The 23,765-nt window shown below is 42.0% G+C and overlaps 1 protein-coding gene across 12 annotated transcripts in view; it reads left to right on the top strand.

Annotated features, from left to right (window-relative positions):
- kmt2ca (lysine (K)-specific methyltransferase 2Ca) overlaps positions 1–23,765 on the top strand; it is a 455,613-nt gene that overhangs the window by 60,032 nt on the left and 371,816 nt on the right. For all 12 annotated transcript variants that reach the window (XR_013575392.1, XR_013575394.1, XM_078537008.1 and 9 more), the window contains exon 2: positions 23,336–23,497. Coding sequence is in view for 10 of the 12 variants with exons in the window: in XM_078537008.1 (XP_078393134.1) it covers positions 23,337–23,497 (161 nt within the window). In the remaining 2 variants the exon portion in view is untranslated. The remainder of the gene's footprint in view (positions 1–23,335; positions 23,498–23,765) is intronic.

Raw genomic sequence — 23,765 nt, 5'->3', positions numbered from 1 at the left:
AACCACAATGGCGCCCACCAGCTCCCACATCATGAGTGAGTGCGCAAAAATATGGCAGATGGATTATAATGTGGTAAAATGTGAACTTGTCCACTTTGGCAGGAATAGAAAAGCAGCATATTATTTAAATGGAGAGAGACTGCAGAACTCCACAGTACAGAGGAGTTGGGGTGTCCTGATACATGAATCGCAAAAAAGATAGTATGAAGGTACAGCAAATGATTTGGAAGGCAAATAGAATGTCGATGTTTGCAGCAAAGGGAACCGAGTATAAAAATAGCGGTTTTGCTACAGTTGTACAGGGTGTAGCACATCTGGAGTACTGTGTACAGTTTTGGTCTCCCTACTTGAGAAAACATATAAATGCATTAGCAGTTCAGGGAAGGTTCACACGATTGATTCCTGGGATGAAAGGGTTATTCTTATGAGGAAAATATGAGCAGGTTGGGCCTATACTCATTGGAATTTCAACGAACGAGAGATTATCTTATTGAATCATAAGAACCAGAGGGGATAAAACAAAGTGCCGGAAAACCTCAACAGGTCTAGCAGCATCTGTGGAAACAGATTTAATGTTTCCAGCCCAATATGATTCTTCCTTGGAACTGAAGAGAGGTCAAAATGTGGGTTTTATGCTGTTAAAAAAGTAGGGAGGGCCAGGTGGAACAAAAGGGAAGGTCAGTTAGGTTTGAGGGCAGGTGAGATTCAATACCAAAGATGTCGAGGAACAAAACGCAAAGGGAGTGGTAATGGTAGTAGTAAAGAAACAAAGCATTGGCCCAGAGTAGATGTTAATGGCTGAATAAAGATCAGCTCTGTCTGAAAGCAAAAACATGAGAACAAGATACAGACAGGCACTTGGTGAGGGGGAAAAAATCAAAATGGAGGACAGAGTTCATGGCCTGAAGTTGTTGAACTCCATGTTTAGTCCAGAAGTCTGTTAAGCGGCCAATTGGAAGATGAGGTGCTGTTCCTCCAGTTTGTGCTGGGCTTCACTAGAACTTTACAGCAGATCGAGGACAGAAATGTGAGCATGAGAGCAAAATGGTGAATTGAAATGGCAAGCAACTGGAAGGCCCTGGCCATGCTTGCGGACTGAGCGGAGGTGTTCTGCAAAGTGGTCAGCCATTCTGCATTTTGCCTCTCCAATGTAGAGGAGACCATGTGAGCACCGAATACAGTAGACTAAATTGAAAGAAGTAGAAGTAAATCGCAGCTTCACCTGGAAAGTGTGTTTGCGGCCTTAGACAGTGACGAGAGAGGGGCAGGTGTGCTGCGATTGCATGTGAAGGTATCGTGGGAAGTGGGTGAAGTGTTGGGGGTGATAGAGGAGTGGACCAGGGTGTCAAGGAGGGTATGGTCCCTTTGGAATGCTTACAGTGGAGGGGAAAGAAAGATGTGTTTGGAGGTGGTATCATGCTGGAAATGGTGGAAGATGATCCTTTGAATACGGAGGTTGGTGGGGTGGAATGTGAGGACAAGGAGAACCCTACTGTGATTCTTGGGTTGGGGGGGGCGCGGGGGAGGGCAGAAGTGTGGGGGGGGGGGAAGGGGTGAGGGCAGAAGTGTGGGAAATGGGTCAGGCATGATTGAGGGCCCTATCAACCACAGTTGGGGGGTGAGGGCGCGAGGAGGGGAGTGTGGGGATCTTCAGTTCAGGAAAAAGGAAGGCAAGTCAGAAGTGTCTTTGTGGCAGATAGCATCCTCAGAAGAGATGAGAAGGAGAAACTGGGAGAATGGAATGGAGTCCTTACAAGCAGTAGGGTGTGTGGAAGTGTAGTCAAGGTAGCTGGGAGAGTCGGTGGGTTTGTAATGAATATTAGTAAAAAGTCTATCCCCAGAGATGGAGACAGAGAAGTCAAGGAAAGTGTCGGAGATGGACTATGTGAAGTTGAGAGAAGGGTGGAAATTTGAAGCAAAATTGATTAATTTTTTCAGATCTAGGCAAGAACAGGAAGTGGCACCAATACAGTCAGTGATGTGCTGGAAAAAGAGTTCTGGGAGGGGGCCTGAGTAGGACTGGAACAAGCCCACATTCCACATAAAAAGGCAGGCATAACTATGGCCAATGCGTGTGTCCATAGTCACAGTTTTTATTTGCAGTAAGAGTACTTTGCTTTTAAGATCCTAAGGGAACTTGACAGGTAGATGCAGAAAGGATGATTCCCCTTGTAGGGAGTCTAGAACTAGAGGACACAGTTTAAAAATTAGGGTCTCCAATTTAAGACTGAGATGAGGAGAAATGTTTTCTCGCAGAGGGTCATTCGTATGTGGAATTCTCTTCCCCAGAAAGCAGTGGAAGCTGGGTCATTGAATATATTCAAGGCAGAGCTAGATAGATTTTTGATCCACAAGGGATTCAGGTGTTATGGTAGCAAGCCGGAAAGTGGAGTTGAGGTCACAATCAGATCAGCATGATCTTATTGAATAGTGGAACAGGTTTGAGGGGCCAAATGGCCTATTCCTGCTCCTAATTCATGTGTTCTTATGTTTTCTTGTGTTACCTGCAAACAGGCCACACAGCAGCTACCAGCTACGGATCTCAAAACAACTAATTGATTTACGATGTAAAACGAGAAGATATAGAATAGTCCAATGCCGTAACTCATCCACACAATGAACAAACTAAACTTTGAACCCTGCTAACCTAAAGACCCTAATCTGATTGTCAGTATGTTATTCTGTTCTGTTCTATCATATTTTTGTTTTTTACTTGCAATGATTGATTACTTAACTCAATTCAGCCCTTGGCCGCAAAGCTAATTTTTGAATAAACAAACATTTGATGAATGAATGAATGATGCTGACCATAAGATGTAGGAGCAGAAATTAGGCCATTTGGCCCATCGAGTCTGCTCCACCATTCAATCATGGCTGATAAGTTTCTCAACCCCATTCTCCCGCCTTCTCCCTGTAATCTTTGATCCGTCTCTTGAATGATTAAGGTTTTCTCTGTTCTACCTGGAAAATAACCTCATTATTTGAGCAAAGAATCTCTCTCCCACCTCTTCATTTCCTTTTTCCAGTTTTAACCTTTTATTATGGTTTCCTGGCATACCTGCAAGTAGGATTCTGGATTAATCACAACCATGCCTTTTAAGACCTTCCATGTTTCTTTTTCATTAATCTTGCTCAAGGAGCAAGCTTTAGGCTAGTGGTGGCACTTTGGGCATTGCGCATATCATGCAGATTTCAAACTCTGCTCCAGCCAGCCTTGGCAAATGTAGAGCAGAACTCCAGCTCTGAAGTCTAGCTTGACATCCAGCACAATACTTTCTGCAGGTGAGCGTATGGAATGTGGAAGCCCATAACAACAAATAAACCTACCCCCCCCTCTACCCTTTCAAGACTAAAACCCTCATTCATAGCTCAATTTTTGATGCTATAGTTTGAAATTTTCTCCTCTTCTCAGTAACAAATCTCACTTCAAGACTGGTCATTTGGTAAGGTATGAGAAGACTGCAACATCATTAAAAGGTACCTCAAGAAATTTCTGAGGTCAGGAAGAGAGAAAAATGAGGGTTTAAATATTTTTCTTCTGTATTCCACATCTGAGATTGAGTTAATTCTGATCTTGAGTGTAATACCATGATTAGAAACAAAGAATGAAAAAAGCAATCACCGCATAGGTGATAACTGCCTTTTGAAATTCCATTTCCCATAATCTTTTACTTGCAGATAAATGACTGGCTTTCTCACATAAAAGTACACGGGCTCAGATTTTGAAGTTGTAATAATGGTAAAATTGGCACCACGTGCCATAATCACAAAGCAAAACTGACAACTTCTGGCACCCGCACAGGTGCAGCTAAATGCAGAAATCTAGAAGTTGTTGTCAGTGATTCCCTACTCCTCCACAGGTTGCACAAAAGTCCTTGCAAAAGGAAATCAATTAGAAAACACCGATTTACTGAACTCCCATTTCTCACACTGCTACTTTCACTGTAAAAACCCTTGAAAAAGTTGTGCCTTATTGAATAAAGTGTAACTAGGTTTTTTCTTAAAAGTGTACTAAGTTCTACGGTTGACAATACCTCTGGCACTGAAGAACTAATTTTATATTTGTGAAATGTCAAATTTCATTATTCCATTATACCATTGATTAAAATTCCATACATGTTTTTTACATCCATATTTCAGCTTCTACCTTAATCCCATGTGTATGTCCCAACCATTACGCTTTTATAAAATTATACAAGTGAATAATAAACCCAGCTTATCTGGGTTTGCTGTTCGTGAAAATTCTTCAATGTGATTGGCTGTTTAGCTTGCTTGATGATGGGTACTGTTGCTGAAGGCTGGAGATATTCTATTTCTGTTGCCAGAATGAAATTAGCGTTGGATAAGGCAAAATCCACACGTCAAGCTCATTCGAACTTTTGTAGGCATCTTTCTTTGAAGTTACCACTGAGCGCTGAGACTTTGTGGCTGACTACAAAATCTCAACTAAGGTTGTACATCATCGTGAAAGATTCTTATTGATAAAAGTGGCTAATGGTTGAATATTAAACTCATACAGGAATGCCATTCCTGCAGTGCAGATATCTTTGGCTATAGAGTTAGCACAGAAGCTAACTCTGGGAATGCCCAACCACATTTACCAACATGCTGTTGAATGTATAGATGAAGAATGATTGTTGAGGTTTCAACTGCAACCTTGCAAGAGTCAGCAAATTCAGGAGAGGAGAATTTAAAATTAAAGTAATTTGTCCTTGGGTTAAGTGTGCATCCTGAAATAAATGGAGAAAATTAATTGGGGGAGGGGGGAATATTTTCTGAACGCTTTGTACTCAGAGCTTCAGAAGGCTGTCCAACATTACTTTTGCTGCATTTGATGGGTAGGCAACAAAAAAATGACCCTAAGTGCCAAAGTTGATCTTGTTTATCTTTTCAACAGCAATTACTAAAATACAAGTTCAGGATTTCATCTGCTCTTCACAACCACACCCCATCCTGCCTCATGAAGATGTCAAATATTGTTTTATGATTTATTAGGAGAATCAACAATTTGCAGTTCTCTGGATCACAGATGGAGAACTAACAATTATGAAAATTTAAAGCATTGAAGGAAAAACAGTTTAAAATGAGGGTTTAATTTTCACTTTTTTTCTAATTGTTCTTGAGGTACAATATATTAGTGTAGAACCACAGAACCATAGAACACTACAGCACAGAAAACAGGCCATTCGGCCCTTCTAGTCTGTGCCGAAATATTATTCCGCTAATCCCATTGACCTGCACCTAGTCCATAACCCTCCAGATCTCTCCCATCCATGTATCTATCTAATTTATTCTTAAAACTTAAGAGTGAGCCCGCATTTACCACGTCAGATGGTAGCTCGTTACACACTCTCACCACTCTCTGAGTGAAGAAGTTCCTCCTAATGTTCCCCCTAAACCTTTCCCCTTTCACCCTAAAGCCATGACCTCTCCTGTTTATTTCTCCTAATCTAAGTGGAAAGAGCCTACTCGCATTTTGTCTATACCCCTCACAATTTTGTAAACTTCTATCAAATCTCCCCTCATTCTTCTACGCTCCAAGGAATAAAGTCCTAACCTGTTTAATCTTTCCCTGTAACTCAACTCCTTAAGACCCGGCAACATCCTAGTAAATCTTCTCTGCACTCTCTCAGTCTTACTGATATCCTTCCTGTAGCTAGGCGACCAGAACTGCACACAATACTCCAAAGTTGGCCTCACCAATGTCTTATACAACCTCACCATAACATCCCAACTCCTATACTCAATACTTTGATTTATGAAGGCCAGTATGCCAAAAGCTTTCTTTACAACCTTGTCTACCTGTGACGCCACTTTCAGGGAATTATGTATCTGAACTCCCAAATCCCTTTGTTCCTCCGCACTCCTCAGTGCCCTACCATTTACTGTGTATGTCCTACCTTGGTTTGACCTTCCAAAATGTAACAACTCTCACTTTTCCGCATTAAATTCCATCTGCCATTTTCTGGCCCATTTTTCCAGTTGGTCCAGATCTCTGCAAGCTTTGAAAGCCTTCCTCGCTGTCCACAACGCCTCCAATCTTAGTGTCATCAGCAAACTTGCTGATCCAATTCACCACATTATCATCCAAATCATTGATATAGACAACAAACAACAATGGTCCCAGTACAGATCCCTGGGTAGTATACTTTGCACATGATTCAGCAAAACTCTTTTCGTTATTACACTGTATGGCCTGAGTTGGAGTACTGTGGTGACTGATCATTCTAGTCAGATCATTCAGCTCCTCAGGCTTACTATCCCATGATCAGATCAGCCCTTCAACCTTCTAAATTCAAGGGAATACAAAGTTCCTGCAACATGTCTTCGTAGCTTAACCCTATAAGCCTTGGTATCATTCTGATGAATTTGTCCTGTACCCCCTTACAAGGATACAATACTGCCCCAAGGTATGATGCCTAAAACTGAATGCTGTTTTCCAAACTGGTTCTGAATAAGGCTCTGTTTACATAAAGCATCAGTGGCATTACTGTCCAGTGCTGTGCTTGCTGTTTAATGTTTCTGCCTGGAAGTTTTGGTTGCTGTCAACTTTGGCACAGATACCGAACTCCATCAGGGCACCCCATTTTAATCAAAGTAACATGCAACTTCACATTGATATTCCAATCTACGCACATGCTCATCTAATCGTACCAGATGGCAGGGGAACTGCACAAATACATCAATATGAACATTAAACCACAAGCTTGAAAATAAGTGCCAGCAAGCATGTTAGACAGACAAAACAAAACATTAAGCTCCCCAGTGGCCAAGTGAATAAAGGCATCACTTGCTTTGCACCAAAACAGGCAGATCAGAAGTCCCCAGGCTGTATTACCAATTCTATGGCAAGGCATCCAAGGGCTGTGGGTACCATGGAACCACACCAATAAGAGAAGGGGAAGAAAATTGGGAAGAATAAAAAAGTTCCCTGACAAATCGGGTTCTTGCTTAAGTGGATGCTAAGTCAAAACCGGCTATTGCAACATGAATCATGTCTCTTGGCATGAAGTGCCAGAGGGGGCTAATATCGTAGAAATATACCACGGTCCAAGTTAGTATTTTCAGGAAGGAAGGAAAACGATGTTTAAAAAAACAGAATCATTTGCTCCTTTTAACTGAAGATCTTCAAAATTTTTTGGCTTCTTGTGATCTCTCCCCCCCATGTGTGACATACAGACACACACACAGTTCACAATGATAAATTAGAAGCTATGAGAAATAGGGGTCCAACTCTCACATGCAATTATAAGCCCAATTTTTTTTTTAAACAAACATTTCATTAAATGGTGAGCTTCAGACTCAAATTTGGTGCAGCAGAAAGCAGCTCTGTAACAGCCTGGGTCAAGAACCTGGAACTCCCTTCCTAACAGCACTGCGGGCGTACCTACACCACATGGACTGCAGCGGTTCAAGAAGGCAGCTCACCGCCACCACCTCAAGGGCAACTGGGGATGGGCAATAAATGCTGGCCCAGCCAGCAAAGCCCACATCCTGTGAATGAATTTTAAAAAGCCTGTCGGCCTCCTGTTTTACAGCTTACATCACTCTCAATAGAAATTAGTCCTTCTCTTCTGCTAGAGAAAACTTAAGACTTTGAGACATGTGGCTGCAATTTTTTTCTTCTCTTTTTGATTTTTAACGTGACAAGAGAAGGTAATTTTCAGCAGCAGCTTAAACTGAAGGCAGGCAATGGGAAAAGACCATGTTTCTCCCACCCACATCCATTTTGTCTTTTTCTGGATGAAGTAAATAAACTAAATATCCACAATTTGGTGACATCTTCAAAGGCAAAGAGATTAGTGAAATATCTGAAATTCCTGCTGACCTTTGTATCATACAAATGATATCTTTGGCAATGATCTGAGATCATAAGAAAGATGAGTAGGTCATTCAGCCCATCGAGCCTGCTCCACCATTCGATAAGATCACCATGGCTGATCCCATTGTGCACTTAATTCCACTTTCCTGCCTGTCCCCAATAACTCCCCCCTCGATCAAATAAATCCGTCTAACTCAGCCTTGAATATATTCAATGAGCCAGCTTCTAGTACTCTCTGTGGAAGAGAATTCTAAAGACTAAATGACCCTCAGAGAAGAAATTCATCCTCATCTCAGTCTTAAATGGGAGACCCCATATTTTTGAACCACGTCACATCCCTTGTTCTCGACTCCCTCACGAGGGGAAACATCCCCTTAGCCCCTTCAGAATCTTAGAAAGTTCCCCTCCAAGCCGCTCACCACCCTGACTTGGAAATATATCGCTGTTCTTTCACTGTCGCCGGGTCAAAATCCTGGAACTCTTCCCCCCCACCCCCAACGGCACTGTGGGTACCTGCACCACATGGACTGCAGCAGCTCGCCACCACGTTCTCAAGTGTAATTAGGGATGGGCAATAAATGCTGACCTAGCCAGCAACACCCACATCTCATGAATGAATAAAACAAAATCACTTCTCATTCTTCTAAACTCCAATGAGTATAGTCCCCAACTTGCTCAAACCTTCCTCATAAGACGACCCCTTCATCCCAGGGATAAGCTTAGTGAGCCTTCTTTGAGGTGCTTCCAATGTCCGTCCTTAAGTAAGGAGACCAAAACTGTACACCATATCCCAGGTGCAGTCACACCAATGCCCTGTACAATTGTAGCAGCACTTCCCTACTTTTGTACTCCATCCCTTTGTAATAAAGGACAACATTCCATTTGCCTTCCTATTTACTTGCTGTAGCTGCATGCTAGCTTTTTGTGATTCATGTACAAGAACATCCAGATCCCTCTGTACTGCAGCATTCTGCCGCCCCTCTCCATTTAAGTAATATCCTGCTTTTCTTTTCTTTTGTTGCCCAAATGGATAGCTTTACATTTTCCCATATTATACTCCATCTGCCAATTTTTGCCTATTCACTTAACCTATCTATGCAGACTCTTTGTATCCTCCTTACAACTTGCTTTCCTACCTATCTTCCTATACCAGCAAATTTGGCTACAATACAGTCTGTCCCATCATCCAAGTCATTAATATAGATTGTAAATAGTTGAGGCCTAGCACTGATCCCTGAGGTATCCATTAATTACATTTTGCCAACCTAAAAATGATCCATTTATCCCAACCCTGTTTCGTGTTAGTTAGCCAACCCTCTATCCATGCTAATATATCACCCAACACTATCAGCTCTTACCTTGCGCAGTAACCTGTTATGTGGCACCTTCGCCTTTTGGAAATCCACATACCCAAATACACTACATCTACTTGCTTGCTTGCAACGTTCCTGCTTGCTACATTCTCAAGGAACTCAATAAATTTGTCAAACACTGTTTCCTTTTCACAAAACCATGCTGACTCTGCCCGATTGTATTATGCTTTTCTAAATGCCCTGCTACCAGCTCCTTAATATTGGATTCAAGCATTAGACTAACTGGCCTATAGTTTCCTGCCTTGTGTTCCTTTCTTGAATAGTAGTGTTATATTTGTAGATTTCTAGTCCACTGGGACCATTCCAGAATCTAGGGCATTTTAGAAGATTATAACCATTGTATTCACTTTCTCTGCAACCACTTCTTTTAAGATCCTCATTTCAGGCCATCAGGTCCAGGGGACTTGTCCAATCTTTACTCCCATTAGTTTTCTCAGTACTTTTTCTCGAGTGATAAGTTCCTCCCTCCCTTTTGCCCCTTGATTTCTTAGTGTTCTTGGAATGCTGTATGTCTTCTACTGTGAAGACAGATATAAAACATTTATCCAAATTCTCTGCCATTTCCTCATTTCCCATTATTAATTTCTAGTCTCATCCTCTTGAGGGATCAATGCTATTCTTTCGTTTTGATATACTTGTAGAAGCTTTTTCTGTCTGTTTTTATATTTCTTTCTAGTTTTCTCTCATACTCCAATTTTTTCCTCTTTTATTCTTTTAGCCATCCTTTGCTGACTTAATTTTTCCAATGATCTGCAATGATCTGGGCTAACACTAATCTTTGCAGCATTGTATATCTTTTCTGTCAATTTGATATCATTCTTAACTTAGTTAGCCACAGATGGGGCATCCTTCTTTCTTAATGGAATATGTCTTTGTTAAGAGTTATGAAATATTTCCTTAAATGTCTGTCACTGCTTCTCCACTGTCTTACCTTATAATCTATTTTCCCATTCTACTTTAGCCACCTGTCTTATTTTTAATTTTTTTAATCCTTTCATGAGATATGGGTATTACTGGCTAGGTCAGCATTTATTGCCCATCCTAATTGCGCTCAAGAAGGTGGTTGTGAGCTACCTTCCTGAACCGCTGCAGTCCATGTGGTGTAAGTACACTACAGTGCTGTTAGGGAGGGAGTTCCAGGATTTTGACCCAGCGACAGTAAAGGGATGGTGATTATAATTCCAAGTCAGGATGGTGAGCAGCTTGGAGGTGAACTTTCAGGTGGTGTTGCTATGCATCTGCTGCCCTTGTCCTAGGTGGTAGAGGTCGCAGGTTTGTAAGGTGTTGTTGAAGGAGCCTTGGTGGGTTGCTGTAGTGTGTCTTGTAGATGGTACAAACTCTTTCGAGTTATCAACAGTCACAGATTGCAACTCTTCCGAGTACAATCACAGTTCTTGGTTTCCGGGAGTGGGACATGAACCCACAACCCTCTGGTTCAAAGGCGAGGGTGCTATGAACTGAGCCACAGCTGACACCTCTTTGTAGATGGTACAAGATGCACTGCAGCAGTTGCCTTTGTAATTGCCTAGTTTCAGACCAAAATTTCTCACCCACAAACTGACTGTGAAATTCCATCATGTTATGATCACTCTTGCCTTGAGGTCATGAAATAATCCTGTATCACTACATATTACTAGATGTAAAATAACCTGTCCCCTGATCATATTGTTCTACTTTTTCATTCATTCATGGGATGTGGGCTTCGCTGGCTGGGCCAGCATTTATTGCCCATCCCTAGATGCCCTTGAGATGGTGGTGGTGGTGAGCTTCCTTCTGGAACTGCTGCAGCTCATGTGGTGTAGGTACACCCACAGTGCTATTAGGAAGAGAGTTCCAGGATTTTGACTCAATTACGATGAAGGAACGGCAGTATACTTCCAAGTCAGGATGGCGAGTGACTTGGAGAGGAACTTCCAGGTGGTGGTGTTCCCATCTATCTGCTGCCATTGTTCTTCTAGATGGTAGTGGTCGTGGGTTTGGAAGGTGCTGTCGAAGGACCCTCGGTAAATTCCTAGGTGTGGTCTAACTAGGGCATGGTATAGTTTTAGAAAGACTTCTTTATTTTTATACTCCATTCCCTTTGAAATAAAGGCCAACAGTCCATTTGCCTTCCCTATCACCTGCCGAACTTGTATGCTAGCTTTTTGGGATTCATGCATGAGGACTCCCAAAACCCTCTGTGCAGAAGCTTTCCGCAGTGTTTCTCCATTTAAATAATATTCAGCTCCTCCATTCTTCTGCCAAAGTGCAAAACCTCACATTTTCCCACGTTATATTTCATTTGCCAAGTTTTTGCCCGCTCACGTAACCTGTCTATACCCCTCTGTAGATTCTTTGCGTCAGCCTCACCACTTGCCTTCCCACCTATTTTTGTGTAATCTGCAAACTTGGCGATAGTACATTCACTTCCCTCATCTAAATAATATATATTGTAAATAATTGTGGCTCCAGCACTGATCCCTGTGGCACTCCACTAGTACAGGTTGCCACCCTGAAAATGCCCCTTTATCCCAACTCTCTGTTTTCTATTAGTTAGCCAACCCTCTATCCATGTTAATATACTACCCCCAACACCATGGGCCCTTATCTTATTAAGTAGCCTTATGTGTGGCACCTTATCGAACGTCTTTCGGAAATCCAAATATATTACATCAACTGGCTCCCCTTTATCTATCCTGTTTAATAGCCCCTCAAAGAATTCTAATAAATTTGTCAGCATGATTTCCCCTTCATGAAGCCATGCTGAATCTGCTTGATTATATTATGCATTTCTAAATGCTCTGCTATTATATCCTTTATAGTAGACTCTAACATTTTCCCAGTGACAGATGTTAAGCTAACTGGCCTGCAGTTATCTGTTTTTTCTCTCCCTCCCATGAGCAGTGTTCCAAATTATGGGACTTTTCCAGAATCTAAGGATTCTTGGAAGATTACCACCAATGCCTCCACTATTTGTGTAGCTACTTCCTTAATATCCTAGGGTGCAACCCATCAGGTTCAGGGGACTTGTCGGCCTTTAGCCCCATGATGACCCATGATTATGTAGTATTTCTGGAATGCCAGTACTGTCTTCTACCATGAAGACTGATGCAAAGTATTTATTCAACTCCTCTGCCATTTCCTGGTTCCCCATTATTATTTCCCCAGCCTCATTCTCCAAGGGGCCTATATTGACTTTGGCCTCACTCTTCCATTTAAAGAAGCTCTAACTGTCTGTTTTTATATTACTTGCTAGTTTACACTTTTTTTTTCCTCCCTCTTTATTACTTTTTTGGTCACCTTTTGTTGGTTTTTAAAACTTTCCCAATCCTCTGGCTTACCACTAATCTTTGCCACATTTTGTTTTTTCTTTCAATTTGATGTTACCCTTAACTTCCTTGTTTGGTTTATCCCCTTTCTAGAATCCTTCTTCCCAACTGGAATATATCTTTGTTGTGAGTCTTGAACTATTTTCTTAAACGTCTGCCATTGTTCATCAACTGTATTTTCTGTTAAACTGCTTTCCCAGTCACTCCAGCCGACCCTGCCCTCATTCCATTGTAATTACCCTTATTTAAGTTTAGCACAGTTGTTTCCAAACTAACTTTCTCACTCTCAAACTGAATGCTAAATTCTACAATGTTATGGTTACTGTTTCCTAGGGGATCTCTTATCATGGGATCATTTATTAAACCTGCCTCATTACATGTTACAAGATCCAAAATAGCCTGATCCCTGGTTGGATCCACAACATGTTGTTCTAGGAAACTGTCCCGAGTACACTCTATGAATTCTTGCTCGTGACTACCTCTGCCAATTTGATTTTGCCAATTTGATTTTCCCAATCTGCATGAAGATTAAAGTCACCCATGATTAATATATTGCCTTTTTTTTAGATGTCCTCATTATCTCCTGATTTATTCTCTGTCCTACAGTATAGCTACTATTAGGGGGCCTATAGACTACTCCCACCAGTGTCATCTTCCCTTTCTTATTTCTTACCTCCACCCATACGGATTCTACATCTTCCGGTCCAAGATCATTTCTTGCTATTGCACTTATTCCATCCCGCACTAACAAAGCTACCCCACCACAGTTTCCTTCCTGCCTGTCCTTTCGATAAGTCATATACCCCTGAATATTCAGTTCCCAGCTTTGCTCACCTTATAACCACGTCTCCGTAATGGCTATTAGATCATACCCATTAACACCTATTTGTGCCGTTAATTCATTTATTTTGTTTGAATACTACATGCATTCAAGTAAATAGCCATTCATTTTGCCTTTTTACCACTTGTTCCCCCTTTTGACCTTATTTTTTGCTTTTTAAAAATTGTACACTCTGTCCCTTCGTGTCACGCTCTGGGTGTCACTACCTAAATAGCTGCCTTGCAATGCTGCCATATCCTTTTGCTTTGTAAGCCTACGTATCCCCTCTCCAGAACCACCACCACCTAATTTAGTTTAAAGCCCTCTCTACAGCCCTAGTTATTCGATGCGCCGGGACACTAGTCCCAGCACAGTTCAAGTGAAGCCTATCTCACCGGAACAGCTCTCTTCTACCCCAGTACTGGTGCCAGTGCCCCATGAACTGAAACCCATTCCTCCCACACCAATCTTTGAGCCATGCATTTAACTCCTTGACTTTATTTACCCTATTCCAGTTTGCCCGTGGCTCAGGTAGTAATCCAGAGATTATTACCTTGGAGCTTCTGCTTTTTAATTTGGCTCCTAACTGTTCAGATTCTTTCAGCAGAACCTCCTTTCCAGTCCTATCCATATCATTGGTACCAATGTGGACAACAACAGCTGGATCTCTCCCCTCTGACTCCAAGATTCTCTCTAGCCCTGAGGAGATGTCCTTAACCCTGGCACCGGGCAGGCAACACAGAGTTCAGGACTCAGCTGCAGAGAACAGTATCTATCCCCCTAATTATACGGTCCCCTATTTCCTCTCCCCATTTGAATGGCTTCCTCTATCACCATGGCCAGTTCGCTGATGTTCCCTGCAGTCCCCACTCTCGTCCACACAGCTTGCAAGAATCTCGTAACTGTTGGACAGTTGCAGGGGCCAAGGCTCCTCGAATGTGTTGCCCTAGTGCCCGTACCTGCTTCTCCTGCAGTAACACCCTTTCCCTGATCACAGACCAAATATGAATTACCTAATCTGAGGGTTGTGACCGCCTCCTGGAGCAAAGTGCCCAGGTAACTTGCCCCTTCCCTGATGTGGCGCAATTTCTGCAGCTCGGGCTCCAGCTCCTTAACTCTGATCCGAAGATCCTCGAGCTGCAAACACTTGGTACAGATGTGTTCGCTCTGGATCACCTTAGTGTCCAGCAGCTCCTACATGCTGCAGTGGCAACACAATACCTGCCCTGCCATCACTACTGTATTTCATTTAATTTATTAATTAATTACTCTATTATTCCCGCTCCTTACACTTGCAGAATCCCCTGCTCTTTACACTTCATTGTAATTATTGTTTTTACGCACCAATACCGATCTTCTTCTTAAAAATAGCTCATTAAGTATAAGAAGAAAAAAGACCAAAGACCTTACTTTTACTCTAAAGACTAGAAATACTCACCAATCATACTCACCAGTCAGCTGCTTTCCACACACTCGCGTCTCCGCACTCTTTAGTGGTCTTTTGTCTCTCTCCGCACTCTTTAGTGGTCTTTTGTCTCTCTCCGCGCACTTCAATGGTCTCTCGTCCCTCCCTCCGTGCTCTTCAATGGTCTCTCGTCTCTCTCTCCGCGCTCTTCAATGGTCTCTCGCCTCGCTCCGCGCCCTTCAATGGTCTCTTGTCTCTCTCTCTCCGCGCTCTTCAGCGGTCTCTCGTCCCTCCCTCCGCGCTCTTCAGCGGTCTCTCGTCCCTCCCTCCGCGCTCTTCAGCGGTCTCTCGTCCCTCCCTCCGCGCTCTTCAGCGGTCTCTCGTCCCTCCCTCCGCGCTCTTCAGCGGTCTCTCGTCCCTCCCTCCGCGCTCTTCAGCGGTCTCTCGTCCCTCCCTCCGCGCTCTTTAATGGTCGTGGCGAGAGCAACCATATTCTGGATGGATTGGTTAAAATGGGCCACTTGGTTTCCCTCATCTTTATCTAACATATGCTCTTGTAGTTCATCACATCTGAGCCCAATCTTGTTCTTACAACCCAGAGACCCTGGGGAATGCTCTGCCCCAGGTTCAAATCCTACCATGGAAAATGGTTTGAATTTAAATTCAATAAAAAATCGTAAATGAGGAGCAGTCACTGGATTGTGATGTGGTGGGAGAAACTTAGTTGAATATTTCCCATAAATACCAGAAAATGAAAATGCATAACTTGTAATAGAAACTAAAAGCATTCAAGAGTTAATAATTTTATTCATCATTTTTGGTACACAGGCTTATACATCTAACTCCATGTTAACCCTATGTATGAGTCACCTGACATGAAATCACTTCAGCTAGCACAACACAATGCACCTGAAAGCCAATCTGTTTCCACACTGACATTCAAACTGCCTTCACCTTCTGTTCCAGATTCCAATTACTGCATCAAGTAACCCAGTTTTTCCATTGGAGAAGGTATTTTTGTTTGGACTGCAGCATTTTTCCATTGATTCTTTTAGTAGCTGAAGAATTAGTTGAACTTGCATAGGGAGATTTTGTTCAAAAAATGGCCAAGACTGACCTGCCTTCACGAATGTGAGTCCAAACTGTCTGCTTCCTAATTATCAAGTTATGTTCACTTTTTTTAGGAAGAAAGAAAATTTGTCACATTTTTTTTGATCTAATGATAGAGCATGTGACTTGAAATTTTTAACAGCACATTGGAGCTGACAGGAATATTGTCTCTGTGACAGTTTGAACATCATGGTGTGGTAGCAGATGGGCTGTTATTGTGTTGTCCTAATGAAAATGATTTTATGTCCGGTTACTTGTACAAAGGGTTATGAAATGCTCCAGCCTTGACATCACTGTCCTGGTGGCGTTGTATTTCCGAGCCATTCTGTATTTATACAGTGTAAATTACAGCTCATTGTTTTTGTGCGTATGTAAAGCTTTAAGCTTGCTGTATGATAAGTAATTCAGTATTCCCATATAAAAAGAATATGAACATACCAAAGCTGTGGATGGAAGTACGCTCAATTGCTAACACGGTGTTAAATCAGAATACTTAACGTAGTTTCTCAAGTTAGCTAGAAAAGTATTACAGAACATATAACTTGCAAGCACCTTTGTTCCAATTCAGGATGTGGTTGAATAGTCTGATAACACTTATTGATCACAATAAGAATGATCACTTGGATGAGATGTTGCTGGGCAGTTGTTGGGGACCAGCATATCAAAAGATTTGTCATCATTGCAAGGCCATCTTTTGAACCTTAACTTATGGGACACACCCTTTCATCTCCAGTTAGTAGGAATTGGTTACGTTTATTTGTTAAGAAGCCTAGTGAAATTGTTGAAGGCCAAATAAAAGTTGAGCCAAGGATATCCATACTTTGAATTTTAGCTGTAGATGATCAAAATTGTTACTTTGTTCTCATGAGCATAATTAAAGTTTGCTATTAATTGTGTTCAAATGTGCATAATTTCCAGCAATCATTTATCTTCATAAACCAATCGAATTTTGGACTGGGGATTACTTTATTTTTTGGGCTGATGTGAGTGCTTTATTATTTGGGACTACTCTATCTCATTTATATGTAAAACCAACTTGTGGACTGTTAGTTTAATAACTAGCCTCTGCAGCACTTGTGCTGTGGTTGCCACACTTCTTAAGCAAGATGCTTTAATTACAAATATTCATAGTCTATACATCATCTAAATCTATGCACTAAGTGAGAGTCTATTGATCCTTTTAATTTGTAAGAATGCTAGATCATTGAAAAATATGATTGTTTCCATGAATACTCGGACATGTGTTTAATCACTACAGGTACTGATTCTATAGCCAAACCAACCTGGCTACAACCAAAGTGCTACTTGTTCTGGTGCCAAAACTAGCTGACTATTTAGCCACTTTTGAGCCAATTTCATTTAGTGTTTGGCTCCCAAAGTATTTTTCTGTGGGTGGGCTGGCCTTTCACTGCAGCAGTGCAAGCCAAGTATTTGACTGATGCCTTGTTATTTGAGACTGTTAATCATGCTGCCAATCAGATTGCACCGGAACTGCTTGATTTGGCCGAATACTGTAGCTGGGCCATTTGCACAGGTTTGTTGAATGGTTGCAGCTCAAAACTGATGTGGAGTTTGGCTTCAAGAGATTGCATTTGACTGATATGGGCCAATTCTGGTGTTTGGCTTGTGGAGCAAGTCGTCTTTGCCGAGTTAGAGTTTACTTCTTGATGACATTCGTCTGCCATGTTTAGAGTATTAACTTTGGAGGAGCTGAAATCCCATTCCAATGGCAGCTTTTAACAATCTGAAAGTACATAAAACTGATCCAAGTTTTGCACTCAATCACTTAAATGTCCTTTGTGCCGAAGGCTTAGTCCAGGGATAAAATATCAACCAATTGTTTTTGAATGACTTATTTTGAGTGACTCACATTCTCCATCTACTTCAGTGCTGGCTGGAAATCTGATTTTAAAAAATATATTCTTTCTTGGAATGTGAGCGTAGCTGTCGAGGCCAGCATTTGTTCACCACCCCTAATTGCCTTTGAAAAGGGCAACGTCTGATTTTTGTGTAAAATTCTTTTTTTTGTGTTTGAATTGAAGTCTTCCAAGTTCTGAAGCATCCCATTGCCATTGATTTCTTTGTCGAACTTCATTCACCACTTTTTCTTTGAATCTATTCAATCTGGCTTCTGTTCACTCCACGGCACTGAAACTTCCCTGATAAGTCACCAACAACATTGTGATGCATTATGCTCCCTTGACCTGACTACAACCTTTGACATTACTGTGCTCCTCCATCTTTCCCCTTTAATCCATGTTTGTGACAAAATACTTTCATCATTCTGGTAATAGCTGTCCTAGTGTAAGCAGTATATCTCCTGCAATGATTTTTTTCTCCAGATCTTTGTACATTCACCTTGCACATTGTATTCATGGGCTGCTCCTATTTCTTATCAATTTGTTGCTCCTCCTGTTGACAACGTCTCCAAACACTGGGTTGACTTTCATATGTATACCAGTGATGCCTTCCTTTACCTCTTCAATATTACAATTGCTCCCACAACTGTTGTTCAGACTGTGTGACATCAAATTGTAGATGAGTGAGGGTGTTTTATAACTCAGTATTGGTGAAATGAAAGCCATCCTATTCAGACCCTGCCACAGCTCGTTCACCTATCCCCCCCTTCCTGCCTGCCTATTCCCTTCCCTGAATGTCTATTCAAACTCAGCAAAGAAGTATATAAGCTGGGTATCATGTTCAACCCTGAGTTGAGCTTCAAACTCCACATTGAATTCATCACCAAGACTGCCTACTTCCACCTTTAAAACATCATCTATCTCTGCTGCACTTCACACTTCGTCCACGACTTTTGGAATATCTGGATGCAAATTTTCTCAAGTGCAGCTTGCTTGTCTTTTTATGCCCATCTCAAATATTTTCCAGCTCATTCAGGACTATGTTTTATTCCACATTTCTGTGCATCTATTACCTGATCCATGTGGACCCTCCACTGGATTCCCATCTCTAAACTTGTTGATTTTTAAAATCTTTGTTTTTGTCCTCAAATCCCTCCATAGTCCTTCCTAAAATTGTGGGAGGTCAAAAGGAAAACTCTTCAGTGACTGGATTCATACCTGATACAAAGTAAGATGTTTGTGGTTGGTAGAGATCTTTAATCATAGCCCTAGAATATCTGAATATCTTGGAAACAAACTTGACCTAACACTCTTCAGCTGTTTCATTGCTAATCTTTCTTCAATCATAAGGTGAGGTTGTCCCCTGAAGATTTCACTGTTTTCAACTCAACACACAAATTGCTCAGTAATGCATGCGTCCACACATCAGGACCTGGATAACATGGGCTGACAAGTGACATATTATCTGTGCCATAGAAGTGCTGACAAATATCTCGAAAGATAGCCCAGTCTTAAATAGCATCACCATTAACATCATGATTGAGGGGGTGGGGCAGTGGGGCATTGCTATTGACTAGAAGTTGAATTGGACCAGATGTTTGTTCTTATTCTTCCATGGGATGTGGGGTGAGTCACCTTCTTCAACCGCTGCAGTTCATCTGGTGCAGGTACACACAGTGCTGCTGGGAAGGGAGTTCCAGGATTTTAACACAGCAACAGTGAAGGAATGACCAGTATAGTTTCAAGCCAGGGTGGTGTGTGGCTTGGAGGAGAACTTGCAGATGGTGGGGTTCCCACACATCTGTTGCCCTTGTCCTTCTAGATGGTAGAGGTCACGTGTATGGAAGGTTCTGTCGAAGGAGCCTTGGTGAATTGCTGTAGTGCATCTTGTGTATAGTACGTATTGCTGCCACTGTGTGTCAATGTGCAGGGAGTGAATGTTTAAGTTGGTGGATGGGGTGCTGATGAAGCAGGCTGCTTTGCCCTGGATGGTGTCGTGCTCTTGAAATTTGGAGCTGCACTCGTTCAGGCAAGTGGAGAGTATTCATTCAACTCCAGACTTATGCCTTGTAGATAGTAGGCAAGCTTTTGGGAGTCAGGAGGTGAGTAACTTGCCTCTGACCTGCTCTTGTAGCTACAGTATTTATATGGTTGGCCCGGTTCATTTTCTGGTCAGTGGTGAGCCCCCAGGATGTTGATTGTGGGGGATTCAGCGATGGTAATGCCATTGATTGTCAAGGGGCGATGGTTAGATTCTCTCTTCTTGGAGATGGTCATTGCCTGGCACTTGTGTGGCGTGAATGTTACTTGCCACTTAACAGCCGAAACCTGAATGTTGTCCAGGACTTAGTGCATATTGGCAAGGACTACTTCAGTATCTGGGGTGTTGCGAATGGTACTGAAAATTGTGCCATTGTCAGCAAATATCCCCGCTTCTGACCTTATGATGGAGGGAAGGTTATTGATGAAGCAGCTGAAGTTTGTTGGACCTAGGGCATTACACTGAGGAATTCCTGCAGCAATGTCCTGGGACTGATGATTGGCCTCCAACAGCCCCAACCATCTTACTTCACACTAAGTATGACCCCGACCAATAGAGTGTTTTCCCCGTATTTCCCATTGACTTAGTTTTGTCATGGCTCCTCGATGCCACACTCAGTCAGTGCTGCCTTGATGTTGAGGGAAGTCACTACCACATCTGTGCTGGATTTCAGCTGTTTTGTCTATGTTTGGACCAAGGCTGTAATGAGGACAGGAGCCGGGTGGCCCTGGTTGAACCCAAACTGAGCATCAGTGAGCAGGTTGTATAATTGCTGCTTGATAGCACTGTAGATGATACCTTCCATCACTTTGCTAATGACTGAGAGGAGGCTGATGGCGAGATAGTTGGCCAGATTGCATTTGTCCAGATGTGGTGGAATGGGCAATTTTCTACATTGTCGGGTAGATACGAGTGTTGTAGCTGTACTGGAACAGCTTGGCTAGGGGCGTGGCCAGTCCTGGACCACAGTTCTTCAGTGCTGTTGGTGGAATGTTGTCAGGAGCAATAGCCTTTGCAGAGTATTCCATGCCTTCAGCTGTTGCTTGATATCACGTTGAGTGAATCAAATTAGCAGAAGACTGGCATCTGTGATGCTAAGGATCTCGGGAGGAGGCCAAGATGGATCATCCACTCTGGCACTTCTAGCCGAAGGTGGTTACAGATGCTTCAGTCTCATCGTTTGTACTAATCTGCTGGGGTCTCCATTGAGGATGGGGTATTTGTGGAGCCCCTTCCTCCTTTGGTTAACTGGTTAATTGTCCCCCACCATTCATAACTGGATGTGGCAACTGCAGAGCTTTAATTTTATTGTGGATTTGCTTAGTTCTGTCTAAGCGCCTTGGCTACAAGAATGGGGACAATACTGGGTATTATTTGACAAACGGCTCACCACCTGACTGCTCAAAACCTTTCCATTATCTACAAGGCTCTAGTCAACAGTGTATTTTTTTATTCGTTCATGGGATGTGAGCACCGCTGGGTAGTGTAGCACTTCTTGCCCATCTCTAATTACCCTTGAAAAAGGTGGTGGTGAGCTGCCTTCTTGACCTGCTGCAGTCCATGTGTTGGTAGTTAACAGTGTGATTAAAACACACACCATTTGCCTGACATCAACCAGAAGAGAGCAGTTTTCTTGACTGGCTCTCCTGCCTTGATATCTATTACTTCCATCACCAGCACACATGGTGGCTGCAGTCTGTACAATCTAAAGGATGCACTGCAGCAATTCACTAAGGTTCTGACCCTGTTCCCCTATAACCTGGACGCTATCCTGAATGGAACAAACAAATGTTGTTCCTTCATGATTGTTAAATCAATATTGGTTCTTAGGGTGGAGAATTCCCATTGTGAGAGCACCATTAGTTCAAGAGCTAAAGTAGTATTCATCACACCTTGAAACCTATTTAAAACCTACCTCTTAATTTGCACCCTCAGCCACTTTCACATCACTTGTTGCTCAGATCTGACACTCAATAATGAAATTACTTGGGATGCTTCAGATAATTGTTGAATGAATTAATGATTTAAATTAGTTCTACTTTTAGAAATCCCGATCCAAGTATATGTTCCTTAAACCACTTAAGCAATGATTAAGATTTGACAGTGAAGTTATTTGTATTTCATTTTTATGACATCATTCCAGTGATTCTAGTGACCATGATGTCTAAAATGTATCTTTTATATACATAATTATTTTGACACTTTTCAGTCCATCTAATTATTATTTTACTGTATCTCTGTGCTGAAGTGTGAAGATTGTAGTTGATGTGTCCAAATGGACATTTTCCTGTCGAGTGAAGCTAATTCAGGCTGGGATTTACCCTTTGTTGAATTCTATTTTCCCCACTTTGTGCAAAGTCCTTCAGTATAATGCATAAAAATTGACAAATTTTCTTGCTCATAATTCGACTGGCTGAGCCTTAAAGTACTGTGTTGGATGTTAGGAAGTTGATTTGTACCTGTGATTCCTAGCACAATAAGTTCTTGTTCCCAAGCATTGTTGTACAAGAGGTGGGAGGTGGAGATCAGACTCTTGCTGCTACCTCCTGCCCCTCTCCTCTCCTCCCCTTCCCAAAATGGGCAGATAGGTGAAATTCCAGAATTAGCCAGCCCAGGCTATACTTGGTTACTCACTCATTTTTGGTAAAAATACAACTTATCTAACTGGAACCTGCCTTGGAGCTATCAAGGTATCCAGTTAATCTCTAGTCTGCTTTGGACTCGCTGACTTATCGAAGACAGTGAATTCAAGATATGTTGTTTCCTGGTTCAGCTCAGCCAGTGGAATTATGACCAATTATCAGTAGACCAAAATGGAAGAAGGTTGTGTTATAAAGCTATGTATTACACAGGACTTTGCACAAAATGGGGAAAACAAAATTCAACCCTTGTACAATTTAATTTGCTGCTTTCTCTGTTTATCAAAGGTAGTCAGTGTTGCTTCGTCATCTTTCTAGAATATTTGGCAAGCAGGCTTTAAAATCTAAGATATTATGCCAGCCACTGATCCATGACATTAATCAGTGACGTTGGTCACTTTGAATGTCCTGCTATATCCTCCAGGTATGAGAAGTAACTAAATGTACTGTGCAATGATGCTTTGATTAAAAAAAGGCTTCTTTTTTACTCCAGTACTTTTATCACGCACCCAGTGCTGATTCTTTTTGGTCTCTGTGATGTTCTAAGTTTGTTTTGAGCAAAGCTGTTTTGACAGATAGGGTGCCTGCCGGCAAGCCAATGTTAAAAGAAATGGATTTTTAATAGATGAGACAGACACAATATATTACTGGGATTGGCGGTCAAAATAGTGAGACAAATAAAAGCCTTTCAATGATGTTAGTGCAGTACTCAAATTCTGCAATGAAACAATAGAACCCTTGATATTAATAAAAAGTTTCTATTAGCGGCTCGTGGTGAAATCCGTTACCGCCACAAGACCATTCTGAGCAGATGTAGCTATTTTATTGTGTTCAAGCCTAAAGTGCTCACAGAAGCATCTAAGCCTCTGGCTGTAGTTTGTTTACCTTTCAGATTTGGTGTTGACATTTGTGGAGTTTCCTTCACTGTAATGACTAACTTTTACTTTTTCACCCTTAGAATGTCATCAGAGGACAAAAGTGTGGAGCCTTCTGACCTAGGACCGCCACCTCTTTCTGCCGCCCTTGCGGCTGCTCCTGTTGGTAGCCCTGTAAGTAATGACAAACGACCACGGGGCCGACCTCGCAAAGATGGCACAACTCCTCTACAGAAGAAAAAGAAGTAAGTGAAGCCTGCAAAGTAAATCACACCATTTGAGTTAAAATGTCACTAACTTACAGTAAGCATGTACTATGATGTTGAAGTGTTCTACAAATGCTGTAAGTGATAGTTTGGTGTCTGCTTGTGTTCTTAATTTACTAGTATTGAAGTTTACCATACTGTGGCCCGTAATTTTTTTTTTAACACTTTCTTCTTAGTTGTGCTTTACTGGTTCATGGAAGGGGGTGACTTGGTGGAACAACAAATCCCAATTGGTTTTGCAGTTGTG

The sequence above is a fragment of the Cetorhinus maximus genome, chromosome 3 (genome assembly GCF_964194155.1).
Source record: "Cetorhinus maximus chromosome 3, sCetMax3.hap1.1, whole genome shotgun sequence".
NCBI classification, from domain to species: Eukaryota; Metazoa; Chordata; class Chondrichthyes; order Lamniformes; family Cetorhinidae; genus Cetorhinus; species Cetorhinus maximus.
Note: the sequence above shows the minus strand (reverse complement) of the source record. Positions and strands in the feature narration are given on the sequence as shown.